This window comes from Triticum aestivum, chromosome 1D (assembly GCF_018294505.1).
Source record: "Triticum aestivum cultivar Chinese Spring chromosome 1D, IWGSC CS RefSeq v2.1, whole genome shotgun sequence".
NCBI classification, from domain to species: Eukaryota; Viridiplantae; Streptophyta; class Magnoliopsida; order Poales; family Poaceae; genus Triticum; species Triticum aestivum.
This window is the reverse complement of record NC_057796.1, coordinates 13,938,999-13,952,720: the sequence shown is the minus strand read 5'-3', so window position 1 is coordinate 13,952,720 and position 13,722 is coordinate 13,938,999. Positions and strand designations below refer to the sequence as shown.

Sequence of the window (13,722 nt, the reverse complement as noted above, 5' to 3'; positions counted from 1 at the left end):
AAGTCCACCCGCACCTACTTAATGCATGAGCCAGCTCATTCAGTAGGGTGTCACTACTGAGTTCGTCCCACAGAACTAATATGTTGTCAACCCTGAAATCGGCGGCTAAACGCAAAAGGCATTCGTACATACTAGTGTGAAAACTACGATCAAAAGGATATCCGGACGTCTTGGCGAGACTACGAGACTACACTAGAATGCTTACCAACGTCAGTGTCGAGGGTGTTTTATAGGTTGAGAACACAAAGAAAGGCGGGAACTCGGTAGCGGAAAATTATGGCGGGAGATACTGGCAGGAAGTAGAGAGCGGGAAAATTTGGCGGGAACGAGCAAAGTGGGAAAATATGGCGGGAAGTAGAGAGCGAAAAAATTTGGTGGAAACGACCAAAGCGGGAAAATATGTCGGGAAGTAGCGGGAAAAAATGGCGGGAATTCACGGCCCGTGATATAAGAGGGGAACGTACGGGGTAGAAAATGGTGACATGCACCAGTCGGCCTACAGCTGGCCAATTAGAACTAATCGTCTTACAGATGGCTGATTAGATCCAGTCGACAACAGGTGCCTGACAGGATCTGCACTAGTGGCCTCGGCCAGCAGCAAGCTAATAGGATGCCAGTCGGCCAGCAGCAAGCAGATAGGATGCCAGTCGGCCTGCTGTGGGCCGACGTGTATTGTTTTTGAAAATATTATATACAGCGTAATATTTGTGCAAATTAATAAAAAATGTATTATTTAGAAGAAATTAGCTATTTTATTTCGGAGGGCGCAACTTGAGACTGTAGCTTTTGAATTGAAACTGATTTGATGTCCTGCGCTGTACGTGCATACCGCGTTCAATGTGGAAAAGTGCATGCGGTGCCACACAATTTTCCATAGAAGTATATATTCCAGACATATATACTCTATACTTTCTGATGCATATTTGTAAGTTATAACGTTTTCCCTGGATTGGGCTTTTTTTATATGAGAAAGTTTTTTTTTGCCGGGTATGAGAAAGGTATATTTGCTCAGTGTACTACTCAGTATTCAACTTTTTGCAAATAATGGTGTATATACTAGATAATAAAAATTGAGTACATTTCTCTTCGTAAAAAAAGTAGTAGATACTCGCGAAAAAAGTACGCATCCTCGTTAATGATGTATATATCTTTCTACAGAAATAAGTGGTATATACTCTCTGATAAAAATTGAAGTATATACTCTCTGATAAACAAGGCAGTATATACCACTTATTTTTTTTCATAATGTATATACTCCTTGAAGAGATTATGCACTCCTTCAAAAAAATCATTTTATACTCTTCAATTAAAGTTCAGTATATATTCCATCACACAAATCAGTATATACTTCGTCAGAGAATCAGTATATACCCCTTATATAAATGCAGTTTATACTCTTTAAAAAAGTCAGTACACGCTCTTTCGAAAATGTGGATGTAAGATATAACACGATTCTCCTTTTAATGCTTCAAATGTACCTTGTCACTAATTGCCGATGTAATCTTAGTGCATGACTGGTATGCCTTCCATATAGCCCATTTTGCAACCGAAAAAATACGTAAGGAATATGCTAGAGGTAGCACCCATGATAAGCTTCCTATTTTTTAAAACTAAATGCCACCGGTTGCATGCCCCTGCTTATAGGTAGTAGTTATGCAAGCATAGACTAGTTGGTTTGCTTTTTGTACTGCTTGGTTAACGGATATGCATCTACCTTATCCACTTAGGTGGGAGTACATACTCCTGGGAGTACGAAAGAGGATAGATAGATAGATAGTTTTGGAAGAAATTAGCAATGCATGCATTGTGCAAATCTTTGAAACATAAAATGAAACTTTTATCACGCGTTAGGTCACATCTTACACTGGTTGTCCCACAAGCATAGTTTAGAAACAATTTAGCTGTAGGAGGAAGCTGGTATTAGTTTTTAGCTCATCTGTTGGGACGTGCAAAGACACATATGTGGGGGTATGCTGGCTCATCCGATGTACCCAGCTTCCTCAACTAGCATGGTGACACCATGCGTCGCTATCGCTGTTGCTTTATCGCTAACGCACATCAGCTTCCATGTGTCCTATTATTAATGGAAGACGGCAGAAAAAGAATTTGAAAACAGAAGCAAAGGACGTGCATCCAAGGAGAACTTCCATCTAGGCTTGGATAGTTTGAGATAATGGGTCAAGTATGTACCTACCTCCTCAGGTCAAAGCTGCCATGATTGATGAAAACGCCAACTGGTATAGGACACTCATATATATACCAAGGACGAAGGACGTTTCGGCAGGTCGGCCGGCCGGCTACTGGCGCCACTACTGTTTATTTCCTCTTAATCGTTCAAATTTCGATCGGCACTTGAAGGATGCTTCGGCCGGCCAGCGGCCATGGCGCAGCTTGCTATGGTAGCTTTTCTGTTATTACTTTTTCCCTTAGCAGTAGTGAACTGGGTAGGGTTTCTCGTGAAACAAATAGGACATTTCTTCTGGCTTAGGCTAACATCAAGTTAACGATGATGGTCTATTAGGTATTTATATATCTTCCCTGGTCCACCATACTATGTTACGATCAAGCGGTCATGGTTTCAGTAAAAGATTCTTTATATTGATGTCTAGTATTTTCTGATTAACATGGGATTTTACAGCATATTTTTTGGCTTTCGATTAACCCATCAATTAATATATTTTTTCAGAATTATTTGCAAAGCATGACGCCAATGACCATGCTCATGCTGCATTCCCTCGCACCAATCTTTATTGGGGTAGCATTAGATGTGTGCATGCGGACATAGGTAACAACAAACCACATGGACTGAGCAGCAATACCCTGATCGAACATAAATCGAGAACCAGCCTCCCCAACAAGATTTTCTGATGACGAACGCCTCGCCACACGAACGACGTTTTTTTTCTTTCTTGAGCTCAGTACATGGGGGATGGTTTTTATACGCATGCTCACACATGCGCTGCGCACCTCGCCCTGCCGCTCCGTTGCACGCGCATGATCCGCCTGGCTCGGCCACGCTTCCCCTGCACCCAAATCGCGCACGACGCGGGCCTGCCACCAAAAGAACGCCGCGGCCCGCTCACACAGATCGCCACACACGCACACAACACACACGGCGGTGACGGGCACGCCCAGCACACGAAGGCACGTGCCACACACGCTGGTCACCACACCGAGACGTGCTTTTCCCCTAACACTGCCGACCTTACATATTATTCACAGATACAGTGCCATACAAAGAGCAGAACACATTGGCCGGATAATAGAAATATACAGTATAAGTTACCACAAAAGTGTTGAGGGCTAATTTGTCTTGCGTGCCTTTCTAAGTATTCTATCTCTTCTAAGCATCATAACTCGTTTTGTCACCTCTGTCATATCTGGCCGTTGTACTTCTCCTTTGAGGCACTCAAACGCCAGCTTCCCGATTTCTTCAAGGACGGGGATGTCTTCTTCAACTGCAATGTCATTGTCAAACATTGCTCTCCTACCACTTTCTATCTCGCAAAATTTGCGGGTGTCGATTTCCATCCTGGTAATGAGTTCCAAGAGAACTACTCCGAAGCTGTAGACATCGTCCTTTTGCGTTAGTTTTACAATACCATCTTTCATGATCATTGGGTCCATATAAAGGATGGTTCCCCCTGCCGTGGTGAAGATATATCCATCCGTATTAACTAACTCCGATAACACAAAGTCCGAGATTTTTGGTGTAAACATTTCATCGAGAAGTATGGTATCCGGTTTAACATTACCATGCCGTATGCCTGTAGAGTGTATGTATCTTAACCCTTCTGCAGACCCAATTGCAATGTCCAAACGCAAGTCTAGCGGGAGGATTTGATTTTCATAGTCACATAGAATATCCTTGAGGCTCCCCTTAGCAGCAAACTCATGTACCAATATTGGAGCATCTTTTTCCAGGCAGTAACCGAGGAGCTTGAGAATGTTCTTGTGGATCAACTGTGTCTGGATCTCCACACTCTTGATGAAGTCATCCGCTAAAAAATAATGTCCGGCCATAATGGTGCTAACTGCCACCATGGTAATGTCAGGAAGAATTCCTTTGTAGGTCCTACTAAATGTTCCTTCACCATGCACCACTGAATTATTCATTGTGATTTTCTTTATTTCCCCCTTTGTGAAAATCCTAAGGCCCCTAGAATTCTTTAGTTGTCGACCTCCATTCCTCACGAAATTTCTGTGTCCACCCCAGTTGAAGATTTTTAAGATGCTCAACTTGTCCAGAACAATGGAGTTAGAGTTGGAAATGCTTGTTCCTTGGATGTTATCCTTTCGCTCTGTACTTAGATCGCATGATGACCAATGATCTGTGTTTTCTTGGCCTTCCTGGGAATGATCACTTCCAAGAGATCCTGCAGCAACTTCAATTTCAGGGCGCTCCTTGATATCCTCATGGCTGATGGTATCAGCGAGCTTTCCGATTCTTTCTTGATCAGACTGTTCATTTAATAAACATACCTGCCGCTCATCTAGTGAACTAGTCATGTTAGTTTCATCAGCACTTGCCGTTTTATCAATCATATTTACAATACACCATGCAAATGGTCTTCTCTTTGGGTCTGATTCCATGCACTCTATCCCTATCTTAGTGCATACTTTTAATTTTTCCAACTGCATGTTCCCATCCAATCTATTCATCCAACTTGCAGCCACCTACAAAATAAGTTAACTTTTATACAGAAAGATCTAATGATATATATGATTACGGAAAGTAGAGAAGAAAATAGATGTTTAAACCGTACAAAAATATGGCATGAAATGATTTTCCCAATCTGAGCTAGTTAATTCAATCCATCTTTTTTAACAATGAAAAAATATTGAACAATTCAATCCATATATTTTAATACAGTTTCTGTATATATTGCTTCTGTGTACAGGGAAACAAAACGTAGCAAAACTGAGTGACATGATGATGATTCTTTTCTCATCGAGTTCGCGTTATATTAGAAGGTATGTTCAACATAACACCCGTTATATAAGAAGGTATAACTACGTGCTCCAAGAACTATGTAATAGGCGTATTTTTATATTTCATGGTGGACGAATAGACACACCTTTAGAACACATATCTACATCTCCCAGAGACCAATGATTTACCGTGTGAATCTTAGAAAGTTTATAGTGATAAATTAGCACAACCATGTGTATGCTGTGTCAAGTTATGCCCCCACAACTCATTATCTCACCAGGAGGATTTTAATCCTTGTGGGTCAAGTTATGCCCCCACAACTCATTATCTCACCAGGAGGTGGTTTTCACAAATGAGCACACATGCAAAATGTACAAGAAAATAAGAAATTGTAGTTTGCTAAGATAGTTCACGTAACTATTAACAGCGACTGAGAAATGGAAGCAACCGGCTCGGAGCTGGCTCAAACTGAATACAGATGGGGTGGTGAGCCAGTGGGAGGGGTTTGCAGAAGAGGCAGATGTCGTGCGAGACAAGTCCCCACTAATTTCGTTGCCGCTGAATGCCGAAGATATGGTCATTTTAGTAACCCGAGTACGGTGGAAATGTTGGTGTGTTGGGGATGCAGTGCCCCTAATGCTCTCAAGAGGCTGGACTTATGTTTAGCTGGAGACTGAGTGCCAGTCTATTTTATACTCCCTCCGTTCCATAATGTAGTTAATAGATTTTTTGAAAAGTCAAATCTCACAAACTTTGACCAAGTTTGTGGAGGAAAACATTTACATTTAGAATACCAAACATATATAATTATATTCAATTATTCATCATAAGATGTAGTTTCATATTTTATATATTTGATATTATATAGATATAAATAATTTTCTCTATAAACTTGATCAAAGTTTGCAAATTTTGACTTTAGAAAAATCTATACGCACTAAATTATGAAACAAACGGAGTACATGACACAATGAGCAAAAGCAGAGGTCTGGTGCTATCAGATCATTATTAGGCAGATGATGGATTATGTTTTGCCTTAGTTTTGTGAGGAGAGAGGATAATAAAGCAGCACATGCTTGTGCATGCTATGCTCTCTCCATTGATAACCTAGATATTGTGTATGAACTGGTCATTGGTTGTCTGGTTGAGCCTTTTCAATCAGACTTAATGTCTCATCTATGGAATGAAATGCTGAGGGCTGTTCTAATTTTTTTTTATAGTTATACATTAACTTAGATCAAACACTGATTATTCTTACGTTCTCGTCTTCAGAATATCCCTTTGCTCCTGTTAGTATCTCCATGATTACGACACCAAGGCTATATATGTCTGATGCGAATGTGAACTTTCCATTGTAGAACTCTGGAGCCAAATAACCCCTGAGACAAGATTTTAATTGTCCAATCAATGAATTATTTTCCAAATATAATGCAAAGTAAGTTACACCTATCAAATAAGAAGAGTTTGTATGAGGATGTCTTACGGTGTTCCAGATAGGTGCTTAGTAGTACCATGGGTTTTCTCTTCCCCAAGACACCTTGAGAGACCAAAATCAGCAATTTTAGGAATCATGTGACCGTCTAGCAATATGTTCGCTGGCTTGAGGTCCAAATGAAGAATACGGTTCATATGGAGATAGTGTAAACCTTTGCATATTCCTTTTATTATTCGAAAGCGCTCTTTCCATTCAAGTCCAATAGACGCATCTGTGCAAGGAAGGGCAGAGTTTTGTATTCCTTTTACATAATTATATGGAGGCTGTAATTTAAAACTAATATATGACTATTATTTTGACAGGAGTTAAATAGAAAAAAATAATGATAGGGATATCTTATGATCTTACTGGTGATGTACTTTTCGAGACTCCCATTGGGTAAATACTCAAAACAGAGCAACCTATTCCGTGTATCTGCTATGACAAAGTTTCCCTCGTAGCTTGCAGCTTTTCCACGTGCCTCGGCACAATATCCCAGAAAACGTACTATATTCTCATGCTTGGCCTTCATCAAGCATTCAACCTCTTTATGGAATTTATTCTCGTGGACAATCTCGAGAGTTTCGGTGAGCCTCTTGACAGCAACAGTCCCTTGTCCGACCATTCCCTGTGGGCACACCATACATTGCCGGCGTCATGCAGTGTGGTATTTTTTTAGATGGACTATGGCTAGTATCAAGGAATCTCCTTTTGAATTGCGCCCGTACCTTGTAAACCACCGCGAATCCACCTCTGCCAATTTCGTGATTGGGAGAGAAACGATCTGTGATGTCTTCTAGCAGTGACAATGGCAGGTCCGTCGGCTCTGCGCTTTCATCAATCAGCATCTGCTCCAGGATGCTGTGTCTACTATTAGCTTCGAGATCCATTTGCAATCACTGCAAACCACAAAATAGAGTATTTATTTAGATTACGGAAGAGAAGTTTTCTTAGTCTTTGCAGCACCCATATTATGCACACAACCATCAAACTATCAAATCTTGAAACGGTCAATAAGGAATGAAAAGAATCAGGAAGCTACAACTAGGAGCTAGCATAGAATGACCAAAGCTAGCTACGAGGCTCGCATTGATCCTCGGGGCCACGCGTCGGTGGAGCCTTTTATCGAGCACCTGGCGGGCACGCGGGTGTCTCAAGCTTGAGGACGGCGAAGGGCTGCAGCCTGCAGTGCAGAGTAGGGACTGGGGCGGTGTGGCACACGGCCAAAGGATGCCGTGACGTGGTTACGGCGTCGTCTTCACAGCCGTCAGCGCTGGAGCCCAACATCGAACACCTAGTGGGCATCCGCTTGTGTAGAGATTGAGGACGCCTACTGATAGGCGCATCGATCTCCTGGTGCTGCAACGGACGTGCACACGCAACTCGCTGGCAGGGACTACTGCCGCGGCGGGGATCGATGTTGCCGGCGGCGGTGAGCGAGGCCCACCGTCGAGCGCGTGCCGAACTGAAGTGATAGGTGCGCCGTTGAATGAACGCTACCAGTGCCCGTGTCCATCGGATCCAGCGGCACGCCTCTTCTCTCAAGCATCGCATCAAGATGAGATCAGAACATTTATGCAACATGGTGCATGATGCAGTAGAGCGTGGGATCTGCTCACCGATGCAGGCACAGCCCCCATCTCAAGAAACGAAGGTCAATCACTAAGATACTAATTAAGCTGTGATTAGATACATGCTTACCTCAATCGGCGACAGGATCGACCGGCCGGTGATGAAATGAAATCGATGGATCCAACGAGATCTGAGGAACGCCAAGCTATCTAGTCAAACAGGCCAAGGAGCGGGCTAGTCAAACAGGCGATGGATCAAACGAGATCTGAAAGTAATTCTCGTCAGCGCTTATGGGGAAGTGGCGCCATTAGTCTAACGCACTCCTGACAAAGCATTGTCAAGTGGTTCCTACACGACCATATAGTATTAGCAATCTCTGTTAACTCTATAGCGGGCTACGCTTTTTACCGGCGGACCTCTTATAAACGCCGTAGCGATATTAAATTATTTGTTCTTCTATTTATTCTAAAGATATATCCAATTCTATACACGTGAATGTGCAGGTGCACCCGCTAGCAAATGAGTAAAATAAATGCTCCATATCTCTTAGACTACCCATAGGGGTAGTAAATTAGACTAGTAGTAACATGCATATGTTACTATCTCTATAGTAGGGAGTAACATATGTGTGGTGTCATACAACACTTCATTTATTAGGTTGTAGACTCATCTTATCTTGATATGTGATATTACTCATAGTATGAGTAACTAGCTATATTACTCAAATTATCTTTTTCCTCATTAAATCATTGCCACATAAGCAAATTTGATGAGTTGGACCTTATGTTACTACTGAACTTACTCCCACTATGGGCAGACTTATGACGTTCCCAACGACGGTTACATGATGGTTTAAATGTTAAAGTGGTGTGGTCCTGGGAGCAAGATGGCGAGTTCTCTGCACTTTTGGCAGATGTTTTGGAGCCGGGAGGTGATCCTAGTGGCAGATTTCACATGGAAGTCAAAGGCACCCCTCCGGTGTCGTTTCTACACTTGGCTTGCGCTACGGAATTGTTGTTGGACACCCGGCAGACTGGCAAGGAGGAGCTCCCGCATCAGGATTCTTATCGTTCTGTGATCAAAGGGAGGAATCGATAAACCACATCCTCCTGGACCGTGTGTTTGCCAGAGAGGTATGGGCTATCAGTCGGGCGCTAGGTAGACCGGATTGGGCGCTATCGGTTGAGGACAAGCTCGGTGAGTGGTGCATCACTAGGCTCGGGGTCGGGAATCTTGTGAAAGACGTATGTGCTATCTTTGTGCTTACATTATGGACATTGTGGAAGCATCAAAATGCAATAGTTTTTGTTGGGGCCACGCCATCGCAGTTACAGGTAGTCACCTTTGTCGGCAAGGAAGGCAGATATTGGAGACACGCAGACATCCTCAAGAAGGGCTTTGAATCCTTCTTTGGTCTGTTAGCAGAGCAGGTGTACGTGAGAGAGTAGACTTAATTTGTCTTTGGTGGACATGGACCGGCGGTGTGGGTTGTAAATATGTTGTAACACCATGGGTGAAGGGACTCTTTCCCCGTTCTCTTTTTTAATATATGATACACATACTCATACGTATTCAAGAAAAAAAAAGCTATTATGACGTTCAGAGTGTCTCTTGAGTGTATACCAGTGTTGCATCCTGAAGATAGAATTGCATCGTCTTTGCATCATCTTATCGCCATGGTGTATTCGTTTTGTTACGAGGTCTGACCATCCATGGACATGTGAATAAGACGAAATAAGGTGATGATCCATTTGGTTATCTTCACACTCTTTCATTTGCCGGCTGGCTGACATCCTTAGAAGAATAATTACCCCAAGAGACATGGGTGTCTTCATCAAGGTGCCGGTCATATGCCTGCTGCTCTCATGCCACTCCTTTGGAACATCCCTGGTAAGCTCTTGCCGGAATTTTCAACTAAAGAACATGACACTTTCTCGATGCATGATCTAGCTACTATGTCTCTGTCGTTACTTTTTCGATAAAGGGCGCTACTATGTCTGTCGTTACTGGCCAGATGTAAAGTTCATACCTCATGCTTGATGTTAATTTCTTCATGAATCGGTGTACATGATCTATCCGATGTTGTCATGGGTGCATCATGTCCTTCACTCCTTGTCTCCTTTTTTTGTGTGCGGGGTCTGAAGCTAAGAATTGCTCGATCCAAAGCAGGACATATATTACTCTCGAATGTGACGATCAGCCATGCGCCAACCACTGCAAGAGTGAGGGCTTCAGAGACTCGGAGTGCGTCTGGAGGTGGACTCCCCAAGGAAGCATATCGTGGTGTTTCTGCTGCCCCTGAACAGTCACACCTTGACCAGCATATGCTAGCTGGCACTACTGTAGAAAAGTTATGTAGTACTCCTCTCTGCAGGGAAAATAATAATAAAGTGTTAGGCTTTCGATGAAGGTCTCGACAAAAGTAAGGCAAAACATGATATGATAGAATATCTAAAGACAAACTGAATCAACATATAACAAGCCGCTTTCTTGCATCTACGGCCCATAGACAGAAAGATGCTCTCATCTTCACAAAGTCCATTTACCTGAGGGTGTAAATGGCATAGGCGTAGGCTTCAGCTATTCAGCATCCCTGTATTTCCCTGTCCTAGTACAGCCATTTCAAGATCATGATCAGTCAAGACTCCGGACTCCCCACAGGACAGGGCGTCCAAGGAAATGCTTCACAAAAGCAGGGGCACGACGTGGGCTCTGCGGGAGCTCTCCTAATCCCGAGGATAATCCGTGGGGCCGCACGTCCCTGCCCCAAACTCAACATTTTTTTAGGCATGAATGTGCACAACAAGTGTAATCGTGAGGTACCATCTCAGCCTCTGCGTGCACTGGAACCTAGGCAACTAATGATGTTGGGTGGGGCTGGGTGCGCATGAGACGTGCCATGGTTGAGGTAGAACTTGGAGCCATGCACTGCACTAACGTGTCGAGCCTTGTGTCGAACACCTGGTGGGCGCGTAGGTCTCTCCAGCTTCCGGACAACGATGTCGCCCTCGTCTTCGCAGGCGCCGGCGCCAGAGCTCAACATCGAATGTTTGGCGGGCATCCGCTTTTCCAGCTTTCCTTTTGTTAGAGGGCATCCGCTTGTCCAGCTGGTTTACTGCGGGCCACCGGGAGCCGCAAACCCAACCTGGACAACCCGTTCGGCAGCCTGCTTCTCTTAGGCCCAACAGCTCAACAGTTGGTCTGGCTATGAGAAAGCCACACATGATCAAGCGCCAGGGGGCCCCTATTTCTCGCTTTAAGCGAGCACATGGGACTCCTTGCGCCGGGGGCAGCCCAGATGGGCCAGCCCAGATGGGCCAGCCCAACAGAGCGCAGGAAAAGGCCTGTTTTTGTGTTTTTTCTTCTGTTTTGGTTCTCATTTTTTGCTTTAACTTTTTACTTTTAATTGTGTTTAAAAATATTATACACACACACACGCACGCACATATAGAAAACACTCTTAAAAATATATTTTCAAATATGTTGAACAAGTATTTGAAAAATGTTAAATAAGTATTAAAAATGTTAAACGAGTATTTAAAAAATGTTGACAAGTATTTGAAAATCTTGAATATGTATTAAAAATGTTGTACAAGTATTTGAGAAATGTTGAAACAATATTTGAAAATTTTTAAAAATGTTGAATAAGTGTTCGGACAATGTTGAACGTGCATACAAAAAATATTAAAAAATTTAAACCATTTGAAAATTGTTGAATAAGTATTAAAAATATATAGAAAACTTTTTTAGAAAATGTTGAACAAGTATTTGAAAAATGTTGATTAAGTATTAAAATGTTGAACAAATATTTAAAAAATGTGGAATAAGTGTTCGGACAATGTTGAACGTGCATACAAAAAATGTTTATCACTTATTAGATTTTTTTTGACATATACAAAAATGTAGAGTGAAAATGAATACAAACATAAAAAAATGAAAATAAAAAACACAAAAAAGGGAGAAAACCGGGGAAGACATAAGGAGACAAACAAAAACCAAAAAAAAAGGAGAAAACAGAAAAAACCAGGTATTCTCCCTCAAGTGGTCCGCATGTGCTATTCTAACGTGAACTCAACCATGACGTAGTGGCTAGAAACAGTAGCACCCATCGTAGGAATCTGTGTTCGAACAACCCTGGGGTGTTCTTTTTCGCCTTATTTCTTCCTTTTTATTACTACTATATATGCGCTAAATGGGCCATCCCGTTACTGTACAGGCTTCAGCGAGAGCAAGCTTTCGACTTGCTTAAAGCGAGAAATAGTTCTCGCGAAGCACTAGGGCTATATGCCGCGCTTATGGACGACAAGAGCAGGCCGGCCCACTATGTAGCACAGTGATGCCTATATAAGTTTTTTTTCTAGCATGGTAATACGTGTCTCATTCATATGATAAAGATTAAAGTATAAGTCACGTAAGGACCAAAATGACAAAACTGAAAGATAGTAGAACATGTCTGAGTTTGACACCAACGCCCGTCATCTGCCTCCGGCACCAGCATATCTGCCACTGAAGAAAAGATGGACAGATCACCTCCTCACCTGAGCTTGACACGGCTCCATTGCTGATATGCAGCTTTGCGAACCTCGAAGGTGGCTCGCCAAACGTGAGGCCCTTACTGTTGAACGTATTAGACCGGAGCAACACCCCGGGCACGCCATCAAACTCTAGATCTGCCACCCCAACGCGATTAAGATGCCTAAGGAGGAACCACACATGCCATCCATGAACGACGATCCCAGTAGACGTTCACTCTTCTAGATGTCATCGATGCAGACCGCAATCTGCATACGCTCCTGGACTACCTCCCAAGCTCCGCGCCGACGCTGGAGCAAACGTCGTCGTAATTGCGGAGCCCGAGGACACGGGTCCACCACGAGGATGCCGCCACCGCCACCCTATCCTTGCTTGAACATACTGGTTTCCAAATCCATCCCCAACCATAGGACCAATGTCCTCATTAGCGAAGGATCCGAAGAATCTTCATTCAGCGCCGCCATCGTCATCGCCGAAGCAAAGACGATGAACAGTCTAAAAACCTCGATTACGAGGGAATAAAAATGACCCACACGTGTGGACTCGCGACCCCCCCTCACCATCGACGACCAGGTCGCCGGCGGAGGGGAGCCACTGAAGAACTGCGCTGGAAGATTGGACTCTCCTGGTGGCGGCTAGGATTCCAGCCGCCAGGGACGAGAGGAAAACGATTGGTTCTTGTGTCCCTATAGGTTTGTTTATAGTTATGGCTCGTAGCGATAGCAGTAGAGTTCGCTCCCTCCGTATTTCCCCCTTTTTCATTTCATATTTCATTTTCTTTTGTTTTTATTTGGCTTTTTCACTAGTTTTCTGTTTCTCCATTCTTCTTCTTTTATGCTTTTCTTTTCTTTGTCTCTTTTATGTTGTTCTCTTTTTTTATTTTTGTTGTTCTTTATACTTTGCTTTTCTTTTTCCTTGTGGGTTTTCTTTGTTTATTTGGTATCTTCATATTTTTTTTATTTATTCTGTAATTTTCCATTATTTTGTTTTCGCAATACATGTACACTTGTTTTCATACAAGTACTACATTTCTTGTATATATTTAAGACATTTCCTTATACCCGTCTAATATTTTTTAAATACATATCAAACAGAAACAAGTTTCGAATTTATTTTTCTCAATACATGTTGAATCATTTTTGAACGACAAAAACATTTTTTTGCACTATGTAAACATTTTTTGAAAATGTCACAAACAAATTTGTGAAAG

General features: G+C 42.7%; 1 protein-coding gene across 1 annotated transcript; it reads right to left on the bottom strand.

The window, feature by feature from the left end:
- Positions 1-3,260: 3,260 nt before the first annotated feature.
- LOC123162996 (G-type lectin S-receptor-like serine/threonine-protein kinase LECRK4) lies at positions 3,261-8,278 on the bottom strand. Its single transcript, XM_044580751.1, has 6 exons — positions 8,109-8,278; positions 7,136-7,306; positions 6,777-7,035; positions 6,417-6,639; positions 6,192-6,312; positions 3,261-4,677 (listed from the first exon to the last, which is right to left on the bottom strand). The coding sequence occupies exons 2-6, from the start codon at positions 7,295-7,297 to the stop codon at positions 3,304-3,306; spliced, it is 2,139 nt and encodes a 712-aa protein (XP_044436686.1). The 5' UTR covers positions 7,298-7,306; positions 8,109-8,278; the 3' UTR covers positions 3,261-3,303.
- Positions 8,279-13,722: the final 5,444 nt, after the last annotated feature.